Source organism: Saccoglossus kowalevskii, chromosome 11, assembly GCF_978046115.1.
Source record: "Saccoglossus kowalevskii chromosome 11, keSacKowa6.1, whole genome shotgun sequence".
In the NCBI taxonomy this organism is placed as follows: domain Eukaryota; kingdom Metazoa; phylum Hemichordata; class Enteropneusta; family Harrimaniidae; genus Saccoglossus; species Saccoglossus kowalevskii.
The window spans coordinates 16,716,530-16,742,253 of record NC_140651.1 but is presented as its reverse complement, the minus strand read 5'-3'; the positions used below and the strand labels follow the sequence as shown (position 1 = coordinate 16,742,253).

Genomic DNA, 25,724 nt, shown 5'->3' with positions numbered 1-25,724 from the left:
ATAATATTACATTCAATAAATTAAAGCATGTTTATAAATATCAATAGTGTCACCTATGTTCGAAATACTGTCGGCAAAACTTGTCTGATTCTCTTCAAATTGGCATTATCAATATTATGAATGACTGGATGTTCACTGGATGTCAGCGACTTGCACTAATAAGAGACAAAGCATGCTTTACTGGATATATTTCCTCGCTGCAAACTTTGAAACGGCTGGCCTGAAAGTTCCGGGGTGTTATTTGGTGGAGTTGTAAAGCAAGTGTGGTCATAGCTTCTGAGTGGTCTGTGACGATGGTGGAAATTAGAGAATGGTTTGTTCATGGAGGAAATTGTGTTGTAATTGAATTAAAGCAATCAGTATATAAGTAATTAAAACCACGAGACATCGTAGAGTTGTTTCAGGATACACCCTCACAACACTCACTCTGTTATAATTTAAATGGTTTATTAGGCTCCAATTTAATTCAACTGTTACCAATATGTCGGCCAATACTTTTTAAGGTTAATATGTTTCGCAATTTGTACATACGAAAACGAATAATAATTATATAATCATAGAGACCAGCAATGTACATCAATCTACAGGCAATGCGGAGAAACGGTCATATTCACAATCCATCCAGATAGTTATCCCGTGATAGTCGTATCAGTGCCATCAGTGTGTTCCCTCGTTTGTGCTGGTACGTGTCTTTTTTCATGATAACGGCCGTGCCGTGTACTATCTGATATATCCGCCGTTGTCAAGGTATGTACAGGTACCTAAAATAGTCAGGTCACAAGAGATACTATCTATTGGTACATTTGACCCTTGGACAGTCAGTTATCATCGGATATCGTCTCATGGACAAGCACACTGATCTCGACATCTGTGCCCTAGATATCACTATCATATCATTTATCTGGCATAGGAGTTAGGCAAACTGAAATTGGTTGATTGTTTGATTGGTCTGATTGATCAGACAATCTCTGATTTTCCCCGTCCTTGTACATGGCCAACGACCACCATAAAGTTGCAAGTACGATCTTCTAGTTGCAGTTTAAGTGAAGTGGTCAACAACTGACGAAAATTCTGTTTGAAAACATTCGGTAACATGAAAGTATCTTGACATAATAATAGTCATACCAACCAACATATATTGATGAAATAAATTAAGTTTAAATTATTCTCGTTGATGACCTCGTTAAGGTGGCAAGTGTTGCAAGGTTAGTTGGATTAGAATAATGCTGAAGAAGCAAAATATCTGATAAGACAGGTATATTGCCAATAAATTATCAAAGCTGACTTCATAGTGAACTATAATTATAACTATAATTTTTGAATTGAATGAACTAGTAGTGTGTAGGGAAAATTTGCTTGATTTTTTTATTGCGAAATCTTGACAAGTATCTTCTGCATGGATATCTGTCAAACACTGTAATATATACAAACTAACGTGTGAAGTTGTACAGTGGTCGTAATTAGAATATTGTTATGAAGTTAAATACAAGCTTACACATAATGTTTGAATTGATAATATTTTTCACTGCGTATTTCAGTTGAAAATCCATTGAAATTGCAAAATATTGGTGAGCGAGTTCGCTTCGATTCATATAGTAACATATAAATTTTAATATAATATAATGCTAAAAAATCTTATTAAGGTTAAAGATAGGGAAAATATACCGACCATGTTCAGTCGGAGGTAAATACACAGTTGATTAACAGCAAAGTATTTTGATATAGCCAAGTAATGAAAAATAGTCATGGCCTTGGTTTGAACCCCCTCTTGATATATAATGGTCCGTCCCTTGGGATTTTTTTCATCCTGAATATAATGAGACGTGCTAAATATCCTATTCCGTCCTTGTTTAGTAAATTAATAATAATCATTCATTAGAGTAAATTATTTGTTTGCTACATCTTGTTTACCTTGTTATAATGCGACTGACCCCGTAATGTCATTGACACTGGTCTGGCCTCATTAGAGCTTGCGATACATCAATCGACAAAGAGTGTTCTTTATTAGCGCAAAGAGCAGAGCAAACTATGGCACGATTGGTTATAGAAGGACTACTTTTACTCGCAGTCTTTGTACAATGTAAGTACATTATATTATGTTGTGAATCTTGTCATACAGTGCAAGCACGATGTATTGTTGGGATGCTAATCAAATTACGCTGTTTGCAATCCGTCGTACAGCCGAGCAGTATAGCGCTAACACCACATGTTAATGTGTTGCTGTATGCATCCTGTGTTGCTATATTGAGTTGCCCTGTCACATTCGCGACAACTTTAGTTGCATGACGTGTATATCCGATTCACAATTTTTATCAACAGATAATAATGATGGATGTTTTTTTTATAAGTTGCCCATCTTACCGATTTATTAGGCGGTGGTACTTCCGATGACCGGGGATCAGATACACCCAATTACGCACGGACATATTTCGAACTGTTTTTGAATGGCATATCCAGTGATGAAGATAACCCTTTCAACTCATTATCGCTGCCACGAACAGATTATCTATCGCAAGCGGAAACACGTGCAATTCCAGCTAGATATGCCTCCCAGGTAAAGAAAGTTTTTAAACATTGTTAATGCTATATATAAGATAATATCTTCGTACGAAAACTCGGCATGCTTTCAGGGATATATAAAATCCGAGGGCATTATCTGACTTGTATACTTTTGGAAGAAATTTAATGAGTCACGTAAATGAAATGTAATGCGAAGAGGGGACCATGCCCCTATTTTCAAATGGAATATGCTATAAAAGTTCAAGTTATTTTACGAAACGCGCAAATGCAGTAAACGCGTATTTGGGCGGTAACTTTTCAGAATTTGTGATCGTGGCAGGCGGGCATTATACGCATGATCTGCATAATGATCAACGTATGAATATTCATGATGTAACTCGAATACGGTCCAATGCCACGTTTACAACTCGGGCAAAAAAATAAATTGCTTGTTTGCACCTTGTGACTACTGTGGCGTTTCAATGCTATATATTGCGAACTATCAACTTACCCTTTCGCTTATTAGTCCCCGTTCGGACGCAGTCCGAAAACGGGGACTTATGTTTTGCCCTGTGTGCGTCCGTGCGTCCGTGCGTCCGTGCGTCCGTGCGTCCGTGATCACCTGTATCTCGAACATGCATGGACCGATTAAGTTCAAACTTCACTCATACATCACACCTTATATGGGACATATGCACATGCATTTTTTTCATGATCCGATTAACGATAGCCGAATAGCGGCCATTTTAAGGCCGAAAATGCATCAAAATCGCACATTTTCACCATTCCGGACCCGGATCTCAGTTATGCATGGATGGATTTTGTTCAAATTTGGTACATACATTAAACATAATAGGACCTTGATGCACGTCATTTTTTTTTTTTTTGGATCGGGTTCGAAATGGCCGACTGGCGGCCATTTTGTTTTAAAGAATTCAGTTCTGGATCCGTATCTGAGACATGCTTGGATTGATCGAGTTCAAACTTCACACACACAAGGTACGTACATCATGTCACAAATATGTATGTGCATTTGTTTCATGATCTCATTAACGATAGCCAAATGGCGGCCGCTTTAAGGCCGAAAATGCATTGAAATCGCACATTTTCACCATTCCGGACCCGGATCTCAGTTATGCATGGACGGATTTCATTCAAATTTGGTACATACATTAAACATAATAGGACCTTGATGCACGTCATTTTTTTTTCGGATCAAGTTCGAAATAGCCGACTGGCGGCCATTTTGTTTTAAAGAATTCAGTTCTGGATCCGTATCCGAGACATGTCTGGATTGATCAAGTTCAAACTTCACACACACACAAGGTACATCATGTCACAAATATGTATGTGCATTTGTTTCATGATCTCATTAACGATAGCCGAATAGCGGCCATTTTAAGGCCGAAAATGCATCAAAATCGCACATTTTCACCATTCCGGACCCGGATCTCAGTTATGCATGGACGGATTTTGTTCAAATTTGGTACATACATTAAACATAATAGGACCTTGATGCACGTCATTTTTTTGGGGGGGATTGGGTTCGAAATGGCCGACTGGCGGCCATTTTGTTTTAAAGAATTCAGTTCTGGATCCGTATCTGAGACATGCTTGGATTGATCGAGTTCAAACTTCACACACACAAGGTACATCATGTCACAAATATGTATGTGCATTTGTTTCATGATCTCATTAACGATAGCCAAATGGCGGCCGCTTTAAGGCCGAAAATGCATTGAAATCGCACATTTTCACCATTCCGGACCCGGATCTCAGTTATGCATGGACGGATTTCATTCAAATTTGGTACATACATTAAACATAATAGGACCTTGATGCACGTCATTTTTTTTTCGGATCAAGTTCGAAATAGCCGACTGGCGGCCATTTTGTTTTAAAGAATTCAGTTCTGGATCCGTATCCGAGACATGTCTGGATTGATCAAGTTCAAACTTCACACACACAAGGTACATCATGTCACAAATATGTATGTGCATTTGTTTCATGATCTCATTAACGATAGCCAAATGGGGGCCGCTTTAAGGCCGAAAATGCATTGAAATGGCACATTTTCACCATTCCGGACCCGTATCTCAGTTATGCATGGATGGATTTTGTTCAAATTTGGTACATACATTAAACATAATAGGACCTTGATGCATGTCTTTTTTTTCGGATCAAGTTCGAAATGGCCGACTGGCGGCCATTTTGTTAAAGAATTCAGTTCTGGATCCGTATCCAAGACATGTCTGGATTGATCAAGTTCAAACTTCACACACACATGGTACATCATGTCACAAATAGATATGTGCATTTGTTTCATGATCTGCTTAACAATAGCGGAATGATGGCCATTTTAAGGCCGAAAATGCATCAAAATCACATATTTTCACAATTCCAGAACCGGATCTCAGTCATGCATGGATGGATTTTGTTCAGATTTAGCACAATGTGTTGTACATATGCAGGTGCATTTCGGTCATGATCTGCTTTGAATGTATATGTCACTCAAATATGAACGGAACGGGGACGTGTCATTGACAATGACTTGTCAATATTGATATTTATCCGTTCAATAGTTGGGTTATTTAATACAACGTGTTATATAAGCACTTACCGTGTTGTAATTCAATACCGTCAAGTCAGTATTTTCCAGATGCTTAAATTTTAGCAGGTAAAATGGGCTCAAAACGTCCAATTTAAACACCTAAAAACTTATTATAGTATTTTCCAACACCTGTACTAGTATACCTATATTGTCGTAATACATGTTCTTCCTTTGGAATATAAATAAGCTTTCAGTGATTGCTGTAAATTTTGAATATTGAATTATTCGATTTTGAATTTCGGCCTAGTTCAATTTTTTAAATGGTTCTATGTATTTGTTTCAAGAAACCAGTTAAATGTTCTCAATTACTATGCAAAGTCAACCGAGTTTTTAGCGTAACCGGTACGTGCAATTTTCAAAAAATTGGGTAAAATTTGGCTGAAATAAAACATTTTTTAAATGTAGAAATAAATTGGCGAAATGAATGAATTACTGATGATGAAAGCCAGATATTAGAAATATGCTCTCCAGGATCTGTCAATTAAATAAATATGGTAAACCCATATGTTGTTATGTTATGCTCACTTTTGTCAAGTGAAGGAAAGATCGTGCATCGTTAGTTGGTATCCATCAATCAATCCATCCATTTGATATTTAACTTCTCAAAGGGAAAGGTTGCAATAATTGGGCTATATATTTTTTTTTATGTACAAGTTGATGCATAGAGAATCCCAGCCTCAAAATTTCCTGACAGATATAATGTTAATGCGTACGTTAGCGCCACTTGTTGAGAAGGATACATTAGATGAAATGGAGGATCGAATACAAAACGAAAGAATCTATACCTTCGCAGCTGTGTTGCTTTGTAATTGTCCAATGGAGTACATGTAAGTACAGACGTGACCTTTATTTAGTTTAATGTTTATTTAACAGCGTATGTAACGTATTCACAAACACATATTTATCCTATACGTACTCCCTAGCCAATTACCAAAAAAAATTTGCAAGATCACTACACTTTTGTATACACTTAAGTGGCCCGTGAACAAAACAACGAACGTGGCGTTATTTTACCTAGATATAAACTGTATTTGATTTGCTTTCTTATATAGAATTGTGGGGAGATTCATTTCAATTATTGATCTTTTATTCATAACCATGTTTTCTTCGTATTTCATTTTTTGCATGTAATGCTATGAGAAACTAGCACACCCAGTTGTAATTTGGCCAATATGTGTTCCGAACGTCGGAGTAAACACCGTATTCGTAATCGGGCATTGAGAACGCCTCCCGCCCTACAAATTGTTACTTGACGCGATATTGGCAATTGGCAACATTGTATGTTTTTGCGCTCGTTTTGAGCAGTTGCTTTCCAGTTGTTTACGAGTTAACATCTGTATTACGTTGTTGTTGAAGAATAAACGAGATTGAGTTCCAGTTACATGACGTGTCCGTTTCAGTGTTCACTTCCGTGACTGAGAAGACCCGAACCTCACCCTTCCCCCACATTTTTGGTGCCGAGACCAGGATTTCTCATTTCTACGGAGAAGCAAGTACTCTACAACGATGTCTGATCCAGGAACGTCATCGGGGACTGATGCCGCAACAGCACAGCCCAACCCTCTCTCTGTCAAGGGACTCAAGCTCACTCGTCGTATTCAACGCAGTTTGATGACAAGAACATTTAACAAAATCACTCCTAAACTACAACAACTGTCTAACGAAGTCGAGAACGAATTAAAAGAAAGCCTCTACCGAGAAATCAACTCTCTTTCTCAAGTTTTGAACGATCGGTTTGTTGATCTACGTAATCTCGACAAACAAATTCAGCAACAAATGCAGTTGGAGCAAGTCAGCGACGAAGACTACGAGAATGAATGCACAGAATCGTGTGACTACATTGACGATCTCGTCATCAAGAAGGACCAAGTTGAATACACTATCTCGATAGCGAAACCGCGAGTTCAAAGTAGTACCGTCGCACCGCCCGTTAACCCCTCATTTCGCGCCAACGAACTCCAAGCAAACGCATCGCCAAGAAGAACAGTAAATCTACCCAAACTTGAACTGCAAACTTTCTCCGGAGATACTCTGTGCTGGACGAGTTTCTACGATACATTTAATGCCGCTATCCACAGCGATGAAAGCCTGTCTAATGTGCAAAAGTTTACTTATTTGCGCAGCCTACTACAAGATGAAGCCGCTAGATCCATTGAAGGACTCGAACTCACTAACGATAATTACATCGATGCTCGGACTTTACTAGAAGAACGATACGGCGTGAAACAAGCCATCATCAATGCACACATCAAAGCATTATGGGAACTACCTACACCGGCGAACAACACAGCGAGTCTTAGACATTTCTACGACACGATTGAAACGCATGTTCGTGGACTTAATTCGCACGGCAAAGATGAAAGCGCATATGGAGAATTACTTATACCGTTAATTTTGGAGAAATTACCCACTGACTTTCATCGTACGCTATACCGCATCCGGGGAGATACACCGTGGACACTTCCCGATTTACGTAAGGCTATACTAACTGAAATTAAGGTAAATCATATTGGTGACTTTGACAATCATACTCGACAGACTCCTACCATAGCCACCTTCCATACATCAACGAGAGGAGGCGAGAGAACCGCTCCGCCATTTAATACCAGAGGTGGCCGAAGATCGACTACACGACAGACTTACTCCTCTCCTCCATGTACCTATTGTAAAGGGGGTCATACCCCAAACGACTGTGTAGTTGTCTCTGATTTTGATTCACGACTTGACATAGTCAAACGCAACAAGTTATGTTTTAACTGTTTGGGAAATCATGTCGTCAATAACTGCAGGTCGAAGTATTCGTGTCGCCACTGTCAAAAAAAACATCACACCTCCTTGCATGACAAAAGTAAAGACAAGGAAATAACAAACCGTTCACATTCCAATACATCACATTCTTCAAATAAAAATACTCACGTTAAAACTACTTACACCTCGGTGCCAGGGAGAGGTACACTGGCTCACACTTGCAATCACACCGATTGCTCATCGACACTGGTTAACGAGAATCCTACTGACCCGAAAGTCAGTAACAATTCGGCTGTATTTCATTCAAATTCCGGTAATGTTGGCTATTCACAGAGACCTGTACTACTCAAGACTGCCAAAATTAACGTTTCTTATGACAATAACATGACTACTGCTACTGTACTATTTGACGAGGGTGCCAATAGAAGTTTTATAACTGAAAACCTTGCTAGCAAAATTGCAATGAACACGACTAATCCAGAAATAATTGCCCTTTCAGCTTTTGGAAGTAAACAAGCTGAACGACGTATACTACAAAGTGGGACATTGAATTTACACGCATTAGACGGTACTGTATCACAAATGAACGCTTTGCTGATACCTGAAATTTCTGCTAATATGGAAAACTATGTCACTAGTGATTTACTAGAATTACCACATTTAAGGGACCTAGTACTCGCCCACCCCATTAATGACAAAGAACCTAACTTTGACATTGACATACTTATTGGTGCCGACTATTACTGGCAATACGTAACTGACAGGGTCGTTCGAGGAGACGGACCGACTGCTGTCATGTCACCATTTGGTTACCTTCTTTCAGGACCTAAGCCTTGCGGAAATACCTCGTCTACAACCAACATGCTACATGTACTGATAAACATGCCTTCGCCAATAAAGGAAATTGTAGATGAACACTCTATAGCTATACCGCGAAAAGTTGAAATGAACACCGCCCCTACATTATACACACGCGAATCGTTACGACCGGTCAACGAGGGGTCATCGAACGCCGCGCCACCAGCCGCATCTACGCACTATGAACGCCGATCGTCGCAACTTGATAACGGTCCCTCCGATCACGAAACCGAGAACAATAACGCAAACTCTGCAAGTCGCATTACTAACTCTGAACTGCATGTCTACAATGTATGTGAAACCTCTGAACACTCCCCCAGTCTAAGCGATGACGTCATCACCAATGAGAAAACCCCTACTGACACAGTAAATATTAACAACACGCAGCTAGACGAGACACTTTTACGTTTCTGGGACCTTGAGTCAATAGGCATACGAGATGACCCAGTGTGTTATGATATTACTACTGACAACCATGAACAATATAAACAATATTGTGCTACTCATCTACGCAGAGAAGGTAACACATTTATTGCCAAGTTACCTTGGAAGAGTGATCATGCTCCACTACCTACTAATTACTTAGTGTCTTGCAACAGAACACGCACCATGATTAAGAGATTAACGCCTGAACTTATTCAAATATACGATCGCATAATTAAAGAACAATTACATGCCGACTTCATAGAAATTGTCACCGACGATGATACCGAATCAGGTCATTATTTACCCCATCATCCAGTGAAAAAGAACTCTGAAACAACGCCGATACGTATAGTATATGACTGTAGTTCCAAAGCTAATGGCAACCCAAGTTTGAATGACTGCTTGATGGCAGGTCCACCACTACTTAATGATTTGACTAGTATTTTACTGCGTTTTCGTGCAAACCCCATCGCGTATACAAGTGACATTGAGAAGGCTTTCCTTCAAATACAAATCGACCCTGATGACAGGAAATTCATAAAATTCCTGTGGTTGTCGGACGCAAACAACGTTAACTCCGAGTTCATCACACTACAATTCAAAACAAATCTCTTCGGAGCGCGAAGCAGTCCATTCATACTCAACGCAACTGTACGCCACCTACTTGATGAAAGCGACGATGATGTCACTGTGAATCAACTACGAAACGACCTATACGTTGACGACGTCGTCTCCGGATCAACCACCGCCGATGAAGCATTCTGTTTTTACAATAACGCAAATAAACTTTTGTCTACCGGTAACTTCAACCTACGTTCTTGGTCGACAAATTGCCGAGAACTGGGTGATGTTGCGCGGAGCGACAACAAGATACAACCTACACAAACAACTGGCGTACTGGGTATGTTATGGGACACTGAGGCTGACACGTTAACATACAAACCTATTTTTGACCAGAAAGACTCAGCAGAAACTGCAACTATAAATAGTACATCACGTGACCCCGTTACTAAGCGACGAGTAGTCAGCGAAACTTCTCAGTTGTATGACCCATTAGGACTCCTGTCGCCGATAACTGTTAAAGCAAAACTGTTCGTGCAAGAACTATGGAAACAAAAACTTGAATGGGATGACGTTATTTCCCCCGAAATGACGAATAGATGGTACGAAATCCGCGATGATTTGCAAGCTGCAACTGGGATGATATACAACCGGAAGTATTTTGAAACTACGAATAACTTGAATAAACATTGTGAATTGCATCTTTTTGCAGACGCGAGCTCGCGTGCATATGGTGCAACTGCCTATATCAAAAAGGACAATGTCACATCTCTCATCATGGCGAAGAACCGAATTGCGCCCACAAATCAAACTACTATGACTATACCAAGATTAGAACTGATGGCCTTAGTTACCGCTACCCGACTAAGTAAATTTGTGAAAGCCGCACTCCGTGATAAGTATATTATTGACAATATAACATTTTGGTCTGATTCTCAGATTGTGCTGTACTGGTTAAAGTCTGACAAGAAATTGCAACCATTTATTTCTAATCGAATACATGAAATAAATGCTGCAGAGGGAACATATCGATACGTTCCTACCAAGTCAAACCCAGCTGATTTACTAACCAGAGGTATTAACTTTATTGACCTTGTGAACAATGACCTTTGGAAAAAGGGTCCTCCATGGCTGGCCAGAAATGATACCTGGCCAGTCACAGAACTGCAATTATCATCAATAAATGATGACGTCAGTGTCAACATACTACATTCAGCCAATCAACCACTAGGTGAGCTGATTCCTCCGCTGTCAATCAAGGCGATTTCAGATACGTTACCGCGTCACGATACCGATTTGTTGATGAATGATGCTGACGACGAACCAAATGAACCCAACATCAATCTCGAGAATATAATCGACCCAACTCGCTTCAGCACTTTGCAACGATTACTTCGAGTTACTGTATTAATTCGTCGTTTCGTCGATAAACTTCGCCGACGTATTTCTACCGCGAATTCACCAATTTCCGCTGAAGAAATCGCTAAAGCTGAAAAGACATGGGTTTCTGATCTTCAGCAACGACACTTCGCTGATTCATTCACCGCCATCCGTCACAACAATAAACGCTTTGGTGTACTTGTTAGACAACTACGTTTATTCATCGATGACGACGGAGTTTTGCGCTGTGGCAGCAGACTTCACAACGCAGATGTGAACTTTACTACTAAATTTCCTGCATTGTTACCAAGCAAACATTACTTTACTACGCTACTTGTCCGCCGAGAACATGAACGTCTACACCACAGTGGGACACAGGCTGTCGTGACTGCTATTCGTCAACAATATTGGATTACGAACATCAGACAGACTGTTAATTACATTATTCGACGCTGTGTCACCTGTAAGCGAGTCGACGGTAAACCCTACAATGCGCCACTTACTGCACCGCTTCCGAAGTACCGTGTGACCGTCACGCCCCCGTTCACTGTCACCGGAGTTGACTTCACCGGTGCCTTGTACGTACGTACCGCCGATCACCGATCAGCTAAAGCATATGTGTGTTTGTTCACATGTGCGGTAACCCGCGGTGTGCACCTCGAACTTGTACCCGATCTATCCACGCACTCCTTCATCTTAGCCTTTCGACGGTTCGCAGCGAGACGATCGCTACCATCCAAAATTCTTTCCGATAACGCAACGACTTACTTGGCGGCATCGTACGAATTGCATGAACTATTGTCATCACCCGAAGTTCAAGGACTTCTCGCCGAAAATAAGGTAACGTGGACATTCATCCCCAAACGAGCTCCCTGGCAAGGGGGGTTTTGGGATCGCCTGATCGGCATGACAAAAACGGCACTTAAGAAAACCCTTGGTAAAACTCAAGCCACTTTCGATCAGCTCCGCACAATTCTAACCGAGATTGAAGCAACTCTCAATGACCGACCTTTGACTTATGTATCGCCGTCAAACAACGACCTTACAGCGCTGACTCCTTCACATTTGATTTCGGGACGCCTATTAACCCCACTTCCGAACTCACCGGTCGATGATGATGAACTCGACAAATCAATCCGTGGAAATCACCACACAATGAATAGTCGATATCAATTGTTAACAGCCCTCCAAAATGAATTTTGGAAGCGCTGGTCGACAGAATATCTCTCGGCATTGCGAGAAAGACACGCTTTCACAGCTGACGGAAGTAAACACAACGCCATAAAGGTTGGTGACGTAGTAATAGTTCATGATGACGTCAAGCGTCGATTCAAATGGAACATTGCTGAAGTCACCAAATTATTTAACGGTCCAGATGGATTAGTACGAGCAGCAGAATTACGTACCGCTACAGGCACAACAAACCGCCCGATTCAGAAATTATACCCGATGGAGATATCCACCGATGATAGCCAGCAGGAGTTTCAACCTCTTACCGACAAGGAAAGTGAAATTGATCAACCGGACAGTACTGTTAAATCTCCGCCCTCAAGACCGCCGAGGAAAGCTGCAATAGCAGCACGAAAGTTTGTCCGTGACATTATAAAGGACTTGTAAAATATGTTTGAACACTTGTTACAATTTTGAACAATTTATATATACCTTGAGTTTTTTAAACGTGTATTGTGTTATTGATTTCTCTCAGGAAAATATTTGATCTGTGAATCAGAATATTTCTTGTGCCCGCCCCCAGTATGTGGGGAGATTCATTTCAATTATTGATCTTTTATTCATAACCATGTTTTCTTCGTATTTCATTTTTTGCATGTAATGCTATGAGAAACTAGCACACCCAGTTGTAATTTGGCCAATATGTGTTCCGAACGTCGGAGTAAACACCGTATTCGTAATCGGGCATTGAGAACGCCTCCCGCCCTACAAATTGTTACTTGACGCGATATTGGCAATTGGCAACATTGTATGTTTTTGCGCTCGTTTTGAGCAGTTGCTTTCCAGTTGTTTACGAGTTAACATCTGTATTACGTTGTTGTTGAAGAATAAACGAGATTGAGTTCCAGTTACATGACGTGTCCGTTTCAGTGTTCACTTCCGTGACTGAGAAGACCCGAACCTCACCCTTCCCCCACAAGAATTGCATTTATTAAATTAATTCAGTTGAGTTGAATTGAGTTAAACTGTAATTTGTTAATTGAATTGCATTTCTATGTAGAATTGCAATCTAATTGTGTTGACCTAAATTGTATTTAAATAGAACATAGCATCCGTAGTGTATTTAGGTTGCTCGTTAATGTTTCTGTTCCGATTCCGCGTACGATGACATTTTCGCGAAACCCATTGTCATAAATAAATTAAAATGACAGTGCTGTTGCTATGTTTGCGGAACAGTTACATACATCACGCGTTTAAATATTTGATTTGTATAGTCAATAAACGATGCGTAAATATTGCATCATCATCATCATCATCATCATCATCATCATCATCATCATCATCATCATCATCATCATCATCATCATCATCATCATCGTCACCATCATCATCATCATTATCATTATCATAATGCAGTAAAGGCAAGAGAGGTCTCTTGATCGTCACTCTTTAACTTTGTTTGTTTGTTTGTTTGTTTGATTGTTTGTTTGTTTCATTGAAATGATATATTCATAAAGTATTACATCCAGGTACATCTTTAATTGATATAGACGAATTATTATAACATATTCTACTATAAGTATAATCTTATGTTAAATGTTGTTAATAGTAATGGTTTACAAGTTATATCATAATAGCATGGCTACTCGGTAAGCCCTATTAGTGTTTGTAAATCGGGTATACAACTAATAATTAATTTTCCTGTTGCTCTACAGCGCTGAGGATGGCGAATTGAAAGGATTTGCAATAGATCTTATAAACGAAGGTAGGACAACTGCTCTAAATTTAAAGATTTCTGTTTTGTTGAAAATAAATTTAATCTATATATAAAACTAAAAAAAATGTTTGTTTTATTTGTTTTTTTTTATGTTTTCGTAGTTTGTAAGTTGGCTGGAAAAAAGTGTATAGTTCAACATGATGCACCATATAAATGTTACAGACACGAAGCAGGATTGCATTCCGTGGCCGGAGACGGTATGTATAGCAAGATTTGTGGAAATCATGTCATTATGATGTGTACACCAGAGACAGAGAAAAAGTTAAATGTTGAATTTTCTTCTTCAGGCTTGCCTATTCTATCACGAATATCGAATTATAAATATGATAATTTATATAATATTTATATCTCACATATATTTTCCAATCTTTTGATGATAAAGTCATGGATGTTTTCAAAATATGCTACAGCGCCATTCAGTATGTCTTTCCTACACTGCTGGAATTCTGGGATAAAATAAGCGATTTATTGTATATTATAGAACTTGAATACAGTTGTGGAATAATAATCTAATTGTTAAATATATATCCCATATCCATGCACATCATAACTGTTGACTAAGTATGTTTCGTCCAAAGTTATATAATTTCATAATTGTCATTAACTCGTTCGTTGAGTCCGTTATTCGAGGGGTTTCCTGCAGTGACTTTATTTGTGTGAAACTATTCGTCCTCTATACACAAAGTTCGTTGTAAACTGTAAAGTTCGTTAACACTGCTATCATTGCAGTTTGCCGTAGGTGTTAAGTACAAGGTTAACAGCCCACAATGTGTTATCGACACCCAACAAGTCTATTACCGACTAGGACTGATGTACTAAGATGGTAATATTCAGAAAAAAGGAGATATGTCTAGGTTCAGCAGTTTGGTCACACAATAACTAATATTCGTGCGCTGAATTGTTACTATGAACATAAACTGCAGTGTATGCATGTGGAAATGGAAATGGGTATTCCGCTTTACTTAAATATCTCCCAGGTCAAACTTTGATTCGAACTGGCGCGTGAAGTATTGTCCAGTGTTTCATTTGTTTCGTTTAGGTACAATAACGAAACATTAAATTAAGAAAAAAAAATACATTCAAGAAAAGTAGACATGAAAATCGAAATTTCTCATGTACTATATATAATATACTTGTCAGTTTGCGTTGTTGGCCTTGCATTTAACCTATAAGGTGGTGAATGTTTACTTTTGTAGGTATTCTACGTTAGAGGTCAGGAGTCGGTCGGTGCTGGTAGGAGTCGGTCGGGATTGGAATTCAATCATGATAATTTCAGTATAATTTCCTACGCATTTGACGCTAATCGTTGTTAACATACTCGGTCTTTTCTTGTTTACAGGACTATTGGGTAGGCAGTATGATGCGTGTACAACATATGTACGTACGCGTGAACGTGAACACTGTGTGGCTTTCACGGAATCCTACTGGCAACAGAACACAACGTCCAGATTCTTTGTCAGGGATGGAAATCACGACAACTTCGATCCAGCTAATATCACCGGGAAAACCATAGGTTTGATCATTCGTTTTTATTATTGTACACATAGATGACGTCATTATACTTGATGATTACGCCTATTTACAGTCTTAATCGTCGGCCGTTTGCAAGCACGTTCTCACCGACCAGCTGATTGTCTCCACGGCGTTATGAAACAGCAAACATCATTCTCAACATTCATAGCGCATCAGATACAAGGATTTAGCTGAAAAGACCCTCTTAATAAGCAAATGTTATTCAATAACTTTGATTTGCGTATAATTAAACGCTATAAAAGGAAGTAGGTATTTGCGATATCAAAAATGCAATTTGAACCAAAATATAGCAACAATTTAAAATTGTTCATACATACGGAATGTTGATTATCAAATTACACACACAAGAATAACCACGAAGTAATTCGCACGTAAAGTAATTGTTAATGTACGCATCAAACCGAATTTGATGTTACATTAACGAATAATAAACTATGAGCGAGAGAAACAAGTTGTTGTTTTTTATTGATCATTATTACTGTTCAGGTTTTATGGATGGATGGGTCAGTGATGAAGCTTGTCTATCGCATGGGAGAAATTGGATCGACGGAGCTGCAAAGTTAGATCCAGGGAAGGCAGTATATTTCAAGAACAGGAAGTCTATGTTCGACGCAGTGGCCAGTGGGGAGGTATGATATGCACACATTGCAATGCATTTAAGTATGTTAGTGCAATTACTTTGGAAGTCCTCAGTTGAAAAGAGTATTTGTATGTAGGAAGTGGTTTTACCTTAAATTTTGTATATAAATTGTCATTTATTTAGCTTTTCATTAGCTGAATACATGACATTCCCGGTATATATATTCAAAAGCTTTATAAAAAATAGTTTCTAAACAATAATCTACAAGCAGGTGTATATGTTTGTAACTTAACGTCCAATGGTGTTAAAACACCAAATACCGTGCATAAAACAGCGATATCGAAAATATCGGGTGGTCTTCCGCTCCCGGCCAAGTCTCGCGTAATGTGTGGAGGATTTGTTTTCAGTTCGTTTTTTTCTTTATATAGTTTAATGTAGAATTGCCATTGAATTGTAGAATCTTTGAGAAAGGAATATCGCGTTGAGATGAACTTACTTTATCAAAATTGACCATCAACAAGGGTACATAGAACATTATTGAGCGTGGAAATACCCAAACAAATGTCGAATCCCACGCCATATTCTGTTTTTACGTTTGATTTCACGCATAACACGGGATCTCGCGGAAAATAGTTTATTTGCATGATGAAACAGTATTATATATCTCGTTTTAGATTGATGCAGCCTTTCTTTTTGCCGTTGCCGCATATGGGGTGACTGAGAATGGTTTCGATGTCCTAGGCGTCGGTGTAGAATGTGGTATCCAATCGACTTCCCATTTTATGACGCGGAAGGACAGCTCTCTACTCTCTTGGTTCAATCCTACCTTGCGGTTAATGAAGCGGACGGGACAGTACCATAAACTCTGTCACGAAGCTGTTGCTAAACACGGTTAGTTTGTACAGAAAACACTCTCGGATACTGCCTTTGAAACAAACTAACAACCGTTAGTGGCAATATTTGTTTACAAACTAAAACAAATTGTGATTATATAACGATAATAGTTACGAAAATAGTACGTATGTTGTACGTTGCAGCGTACAACGTCTCTGAATATATTAAAGCGCGGTGGTCGTCACGCAGCGCGTGATCGAATTTCATGTAAACAAACAATGTATTTTACACGCGTTGTAGACGTCGCTATGAGTCCCATATCGAACAGGACGCGGCGCGACGACCACCGCTCTTTAACAACAATCCTCGAACTCACATTAACATTGAATCGTCCCTGTGGTCGTTCTTCGTCGTTTCCAATATGGAAAATATATAATTGTTATTACATATTAATTTTATCATTGTATTTCAGGTCACAAAGGAAAAATCAGATGTGTTTGATCACAGTCTCTTGTGAAGGGACTGTGGTTTGATGTATGTTACTTTTATGCGTATTGGTTGCATCTTACGAACTTTCTAATATTGTTTCCTCGTTAATTTTGAATGTGGAAATTAAATAAAATGAGTTTCTCTCTGTTTAGTTAAACGTATAAGCTGTATTTTTTTTATCTCGTGGTGCCACTCGGTACAACTATACAGGTTTTCACAAAGGCTACTGTTGAAAGAAACATTTGTGATCTAAAAACTTTCTACCAAATCGTGTGCTCTGAAAGAATCAAAAGATGTGTCTAACACTGCGCGAGCCCCGACAAATCTTTGAATTTAGTATTCCGGCGGGCACATTATTCGATTTTTTTTTTTATATAACATTCCTGTTTATTTGTGGTAAAAATTTGGTGACAAGAAAGCTAATTGTCTGTAATTTGGTGATCGTGGAACGAGATTTCAATTGCATCAACGATTAATGAAAAGTAATGGCGGAATATGCCAAAAAGTTGTACCTGGCAACGCGATTGGCAATATCCTACATATTTACAAAAAAGAGTTATTGTTTTGAACGACATTGCTTAAACCCGTCTACGTCATAGTGGCGTCCAGCGATGTTTTGCCGCTAGAGGGCGCGACTAATAAAAAAGGCGTAGAAGCATGAGCGTTCAATTTCACATCGAATTGAATCCTGTCATATTCAAAATGCTGTAATATCCGAATTCCCAACCGAGAAGTACTGTGCGGTTTACCACTAATTTTGATTTGAGCAAACTAAATATACCCGAATTAACCCGGTCTGGTGCTTGAAGTCGTCGTCTGAAAGACACATTCAATGTCACAGTTCCTTATTGCAGTAGTATAGATTTAGTGTCGAATACTCCGTGGGTCGATTAATGTTGACTACGCGAAACGATGTAGTATGTACACGTTATCACAAGGATTGTTTAGGTAAATAATCCTTGCATTAAATCTATCAAAAATACAATCATCCTTGGACATATGTTGAAGTTATCGCCTGTAGACATATCAGTAAAGGTCAATGTTGAAGATTTATATACAGATTGCTATACCCCTATTACGGTTCACTCCACGAAAGAATGCCCTCAACTTGTATACCGGGTATACCTGTCGTGCAACTCGGTTACTAAATTCACAAATATTTCTTATTCAAGAAATTAAAATAATAATATGTCAACATATACATTACAACATATTATATTAATCGATTGACAAGGCTGTGCCACTTTGCGCTGTGACTGGTTGGCTACAAACGGCTGCTATCAATGTCATTGCAGACGTAACTAAATTCTATATACAACGTGTAGACGATAGGTGGCGCTTTGACAGCGAACAAAAAGAAGTTACCGACGGTAATTATTCTCCCTTGCTATTAGCTGATTCTGCTGGATCAACAACCATGGGTCGTTTGACAATCATAGTGTGTATATGCATAATCTCACTCGCACATAGTAAGTACATATCCAATATTCGAACTTGTCATAGCATACGACAGTGCTCGCCACTTCGAATGTTCATCCTCGTTCAAGGACGTGTCTAGCGTTATTTACAACTGCCACAGAACTTGCACATGAAATGCAAGTTATTGGATTATTCTTAGCCCACAAATGAAGCCTTTATTATTTAATAATGAGTGCCAGCACATTAGGAGTATTTATGATATTCTACACTGTGTTGTAAATAATTTAGAATGGTGTATAGTGTTACTCATGTACTAGTATTTTAGCTTCAGTCGTGTATTGGGATATTGATTTGACAGGCCAATTTAGTGTTTTACACGTATAACATGGAAATCGCCAAATAGAATTTGTTCACGTGATCATTACAAAAACAGTGTTTACCCCTTAAGCCCTCGACAAGGACCGATTTATTGAGTAAAATAGTTTAATACAATGTGCTAGTCATGAAATAAATTAGTCTAGTAGTGTGCCGGAAAAGACGCATGTTCTTGTGTAGAGATAGTTAGATGGTACATTCTAGAGTAAGATGAAGTTTCTACTAAAACAAGCATGTCTGTGTATACTTTTCAAAGTCCACTGATACTGCTTGACCTAAGTACAATCACACACAGTGCAAACGTATTTTAGATTAACTGGGCGACGATGACACGCTGCAATTAATTCTCAAGTGATCAATGAAGGCATGCTGATATCGCGGCACGGTATGTTTTGATATGATATCTTTGTAGAAATCGGACTTGTACACGACACATATAACTAACAGGTCCTGGTATTGGGGGACTCATAAAGGTCACACGTGACCCCGGGTCAATCAGTTGAGTCTAACAGAGAATTATCTGCTCCACTACCAAATCTGCAGTCATGAACAACTGCAAAATGAAAAAACGCCCTCTCGCGATTACAGCCATGATATTGTTAACTTTTGTTTTTATTTGTAGTTGCAAATGGCAAGAGCAATGAGGCGTACACGGTAAGTAATACTATTTGCATGTTTTTTCCTTATATGTGGATAACTTTATGTCACCAATAAGATATAAAATGTTGTAATAGCATATAGCCGGTAGACTAAATGCCGCCGCGGGTCTTTGGTGCAAGTGATATTCTATCCGATTGCGTAAGCAAATTATAACTTCGTTCGAAGTTTATTGACGTCACGCACGGTCATTCTTTCGTATATACATGCAAACGAATGCATATGTAGCAGTTATTGTTTTTAGAATTGTTAGATGTTTAAATTTAAACACATTTAATAGTGTGGTAAATAGATATTTGGAGCATTAGTGATTATTGCACGACTGGCCACAAACGAGTCAACAGAATGAATGACGTACTCGGTTGAAAATACCACGTGATACAGACACTATTATTACAGTGTACACGTGATTTAAAAATGTTCTTCCAACCCATGACATAGTGTGATCGAGATATTGTCATTATGAGGACTCGATTTATTACGCGTAAAACGTATTCTTGGATGAAAAAAAAATACATGGAATATTTCTATTCGTAAACTCAGCTTGAAACCATATTTCAATTTCAGCACCAACAACAGCTGTTTCGTTCAATCATGTTATTCCGTGAAGTAGCCCCTCATGTGGAAACGGTGTTCACAGACGGTATGCAGTCGAGACAGGAATATGACAAGGTGTACCTCTTTGCGGCCAGCGTTGGTTGTCAGTGTGCACTCGAATACGTGTACGTATTACTATATACTCTATAGTCGTGCACACAAATATAACTGTGGTTATGGTAAAAGCAAAAAAACAAATACTAACTCTACTAGAAATGTATAATAATCAAAATTGTGGGGACAATTATCTTTCGTAAATGTCCTAATATAAATAGACACATGTACAAATGCACACTCTAATATAATAGTATATTATATATGTATAATAAGTATGGATAGTAACGGATGACATCCGTATTGCATGTTGCTCTTTGACGTTGTATCCAATGCATATTGTATTATGTACCACATATTGACGTAGTTCCGATTTCCTCACTTTAGTAACAAAAATGGTGAAATTAAAGGGTTTTTTTATGACCTCGTTATGGCAGGTAAGTGTCGAATATCATCAAAACGCTACGCTACGCTACGCTACCCTACCCTACCCTACCCTAACCTATCCTATCTCATTCTGTCCTACCCTATCCTATCCTACCCTACATTGCACTGCACTGCACTATACTACACCGCATTACATTGCACTGCACTGCACTGCGCCGCGCTACACTACACTACACTACCCTGCACTCTGCTACTCTGCACTGTACTGTGCTGTACTATACTGTACTGTACTGTTCCACATTGCACCACAATATATCTCGTTTCACCATTTAAGTGTGTCATTGTTCAACAGTTTGCGAGGAGGCTGGTAAGAATTGCGAGCTCGTGTACGATTCACTGTCGCGATGTTATACTCACATTAGAGGGGACCATCCCAGGACTGGGGAAGGTAAGTCCAAGCAATATATTATTATACGAATATGAAATGATTTCATCAACCCGTTAACATTAAACACAAACTGTTCTAAAAATACACTTCTCTTATACGTCGCGCCCTCTAGCGACGTATTAAAAAGTAAATTCAGTAAATGAATATATGCTTTTTACAGCGTCGTTTTCTGTATTCATTCGACAATACAAAATAAAAAGGTGAAATGATACGTAACTACACAGTTGTTTTTTTACGACAATGCCTTCCTCATTTTGCATTTTGACATCACAGAAACGCTTCGTCATTAGAGGGCACGCCCTATATACACGGTCATGTGATTACAGATCAGTATAGTCACCCGGTAGTCTAATGTGACTGGGTGAGATTTTCCATACTTTGATGAGTTGTATGCTACGTAATGTTATATATATATATATTATTGTATATTAATAATTTAATAACTAGGATTACTAAACCGAAACTACGATGCTTGTTTGGCCTGGTTGAAGACACCTGAACGTCTACATTCGGTATCCTTCACGGACGGATTTTGGCAGTTGGACACTCCAAGCCATTTTTTTGTAAAGTCTGGAAATCCTGGCAATTTTGAAGCGAGTAACATTGAAGGAAAAAAAATCGGTGAGTGAAATATTAACTCAATGCATTACAGACTAATTTGTAAATGGTTTATACGAATTATAATTGATATTATTCTTTCTAGTAAATATGAACGACTTGAGTAATGTTTTTGGTATTTACGATTAAATATTTCTTGTAACAACAATATATAGGGTACAATTCGATCCATACGTCGGGAATGACGTCACACGTTTGGTATGACATCATGTGTCTCGAATGACACCATTCAAGCCGAATTCAAGGTACAGCGCCACCATAGAAACAAATGCATAACAAATATTGCAATAAAACAATTGTACTTCAAGGTTCGCCATTATATTTGCTCCACTTTTAGGATTCCTGAGTGGCGTCGTGAGTGACCTTACCTGCCTCGAGAATTCTGGACTTACCATGGCCACACCCGCCAATGTTTACATATACGATAGGGTTGATATGTTGTTCAGTGCACTTGAAAACGACGAGGTGAGTATTTAACATTGTGAGATCGAATAGTATTGTACATAAGTTAAGTTCAATTCAACAGAACCAAGCTAGACTCAAATGGCCGCCTAGATCTCGTTGGGAGCGAGAATGCCACGAGACTTGGCTTTGACTGACAAATAGTGCCCGTTCTCTCATTCCAACACGTCCATCGTTCCTGAACCATGGTTTCACAGATCATGGAGGTATAAACAGATCATGACAACAGTGAATGCAATGACGTAAGAGAATACAATACTATTTAAGAGGCAACGGTAAGTCTCGTTACTCTCGCGCTCAACGGGAACTCGGCGGCATTTGCGTTGGATGTCTAATTAAAAAAATCAATACTTGATCTTAAGATAGCGTTCTACTCTCTTCCATCGATTGTGCCCACTGGTGATTTTGGAACAGCGAACAAGATAACTTCCTTAATCCCAGGGAAATATTGGCGGTCGTTTTCCTCCAAAGTCCACTGAGAATTACAGGACTTTGCCTATATCAGTAGTGGTCATTCAATCGCAATCTTGGATATTATGGTAGAATTTTCGATTTAGTCAAAAATTTTTTGAAAGTTGGTCAAATGTCGCATAACAAACGATGATATTATGCACATACACTGTGTCATAGTTCCATGCTACTATAAAACGGCATTAGTAGTATAACGTGTGTATCCTTCTATTACAAAATATATCAAATCTGAGTATATTCATTATAAGGATTCTGCCCAAATACTATAGTTATCGTATAAAATTACAAATTGTATTATTTTATAATTGTTGTACCTACAATTTTACAATTTAACATTTTTTTGGTGAGTGTGCTTTCTCCAATATACAGATGATATGAACATAATTACTTTTTACATAATTTTTTACATCGTTCTTATAATAGTCGAATTTCGCAAGAATGCAATTTCTTGGCATTATTTACTGATGACCTTTTTTTTTCTCTCAGCTTGATGCTGTATTTATCCTAAACCTAAGCGTCGGTTCATACACAACAGGAGGCCGGTTCGAAGTTGCTGGCTCATTTGACTGTGGACTCGATGGACAGCTTCGTGCAATGACACGCAAAGACAGTGGTCTGTTAAAATGGTTCGATGATGCACTGGCGAAAATTAAAACCAATGGGAAATACTACAAAATGTGTCACCAGGCGCAAATTGAACATGGTAAGAAAATTTAAAAAAAAAATGAAATTTGTAAATTGACGATAGTAGAGGGCGCTACCATGGGGTATCCTCGATATTAGTATCTTGGCCATCCATCAAATTCGCATGTCTGGATTTTCATGACAATATTGGAGTTTTGTGATAAATGTATCTCCAGTAATCACGTTTATTAACAAACTGTGGCAACTTAACTAAGATTACCCATATACTTCAATAGATAACGAAAAATAATAAAATTACAAAAACGTGTTGAAACTATACAATGGGGGTTGTACGCAGCACCCATTGCACTCAAAACATCCAATATATTTTGTTTCAATAAACTACTCCTATTAGATCAAGCACAGACAGGCTTTAATTCTCGTCTTCAGAAGAGGAAATAAATAAATGAGCCGATGATGGCATTTTTCGTTTCAATTTAATTCAATACATCAACAATGAGACCCATGAAAAACATATTTTACTATTTTTAAAAATACACGTGTTAACAAAATTTACTCAAGTTTCTCGTGAATTGTGTACAAATCCTCGGAATACACATTTCCCCCATTCCACCACGTGTGGCGCACTACACGGCACATGAATTGAGTAGGTAGAGAAGAGATGACGAGAATTGAAGTGAAACCTTGTTTGGTACATGTCTAAAAAAATGCAGTTCGAGTGATAGTGAAATGAATGTGACTAATGTAATTACATTCATTATGTGGGGCGGCTACATTGATACCTAAACTACGATATTAAGTTATGAAACGCAAGATTCAGGTTCCTACAAAACGGCAAATCCTTCTAGGTTCCGTACCTGATGAAGTGTTCGTGTGCACGTGGCTTTATGTTACACAAACAAATTAACCTACTGGGAAAACTTGGGATAGTTTCACCGTTTTGTAATAACCCGAAACTTGCGTTTCACAGCGTAACTGTTTGTTTTGGTCCGAGTCAAGATGGCCGCCTCATACTAGTAAATATGGGTAGTCGTATTTGTTTTACCATAACTCGCAAACAACATGCTGACATAGTTCAGCAGTGAAATTCATTTTATGTCTAATCAATTTATACCGCATATACTTCCGTTCTAGGGCACATGGGACCTGTGGACTGTATTGTTGACTGAAGTTGAATAACCGAATGTTTTAATTGCATCACGTAAAAACACGTTCATGAATAAAGAAATAAATTAAGATGTAAATGTGAATTTATCAGTTGTTTATTTTACAATGCATTTTACATATATATGTGCGGAAACTGGTTAAGTCTCATTGCATTTTTGGCTAATATTCAAGATAATTCCACTGTGAATGAACATTGATTATTATTATTAATTTCAGGATATGAAACCAGAATTTTTCATATACCCCATCTATAAAAAGCAAACAAACAAACCAAGAAAACATATATAGAAATTGCAATACAAATATGTGTCCGAAGATGAGAGTACTTCAACTTTTCTACTGTCATTTTTTAGTTAGACGAGTATGAGCTTGTTTCGTCTAAGGGCGTCGCTATAGGGACGCTGCAGGATACAAACATGTCACTGGCATCGCTGACCGAAAAATTAAATAAAATTGACAAATTTGTAAATAAAATTAAAATTTGTGAGTGTGTTGAAGCCAAAGCTGTGAAAAATACATAATAGCGCAACAGATTAGAGCAATGTTAACATCACAGCCGCAACTATAAAATGTTTAAAGCATTCGTAGAATAATTCAATTTGTCTGCGCCATCTGTCTAGTTACTGCACATCCTGCGTATGAACAATTCTAAGATTCGATTTACCAAAATATACAAGCTGAAGTACACTGCTTCTACGAATACTCTTCAGAGGAATACATTCAGACTCCTTAGGATGACAAATATTAATATAAAGATCTGAGTCATGTCCATAATAAGCATTGATAGGAGTTCGCAAACTGTGGATGGACGGGTTCAAGATAAGCATGTCATCGGCATACATCAGATGGTTGATGACAAAATAAATCACCCACGCAGCAGTTCACTTTAGGTGACTTTGAACGAACACTGAGGTCATCAATATATACATTGGAAAGTAAAGGTGAAATAATGCTACCT

General features: G+C 38.5%; 1 protein-coding gene across 1 annotated transcript; it reads left to right on the top strand.

The window, feature by feature from the left end:
- The first annotated feature begins 1,965 nt into the window (after positions 1–1,965).
- LOC100376747 (uncharacterized) lies at positions 1,966–24,843 on the top strand. Its single transcript, XM_085505227.1, has 17 exons — positions 1,966–2,080; positions 2,373–2,554; positions 5,765–5,937; positions 13,969–14,018; positions 14,132–14,298; positions 15,227–15,263; positions 15,370–15,543; positions 16,050–16,192; positions 16,818–17,034; positions 19,883–19,914; positions 20,485–20,639; positions 20,956–21,005; positions 21,308–21,403; positions 21,851–22,024; positions 22,359–22,486; positions 23,441–23,657; positions 24,734–24,843. The coding sequence occupies exons 1-17, from the start codon at positions 2,029–2,031 to the stop codon at positions 24,766–24,768; spliced, it is 2,082 nt and encodes a 693-aa protein (XP_085361353.1). The 5' UTR covers positions 1,966–2,028; the 3' UTR covers positions 24,769–24,843.
- The last annotated feature ends 881 nt before the right edge of the window (positions 24,844–25,724 follow it).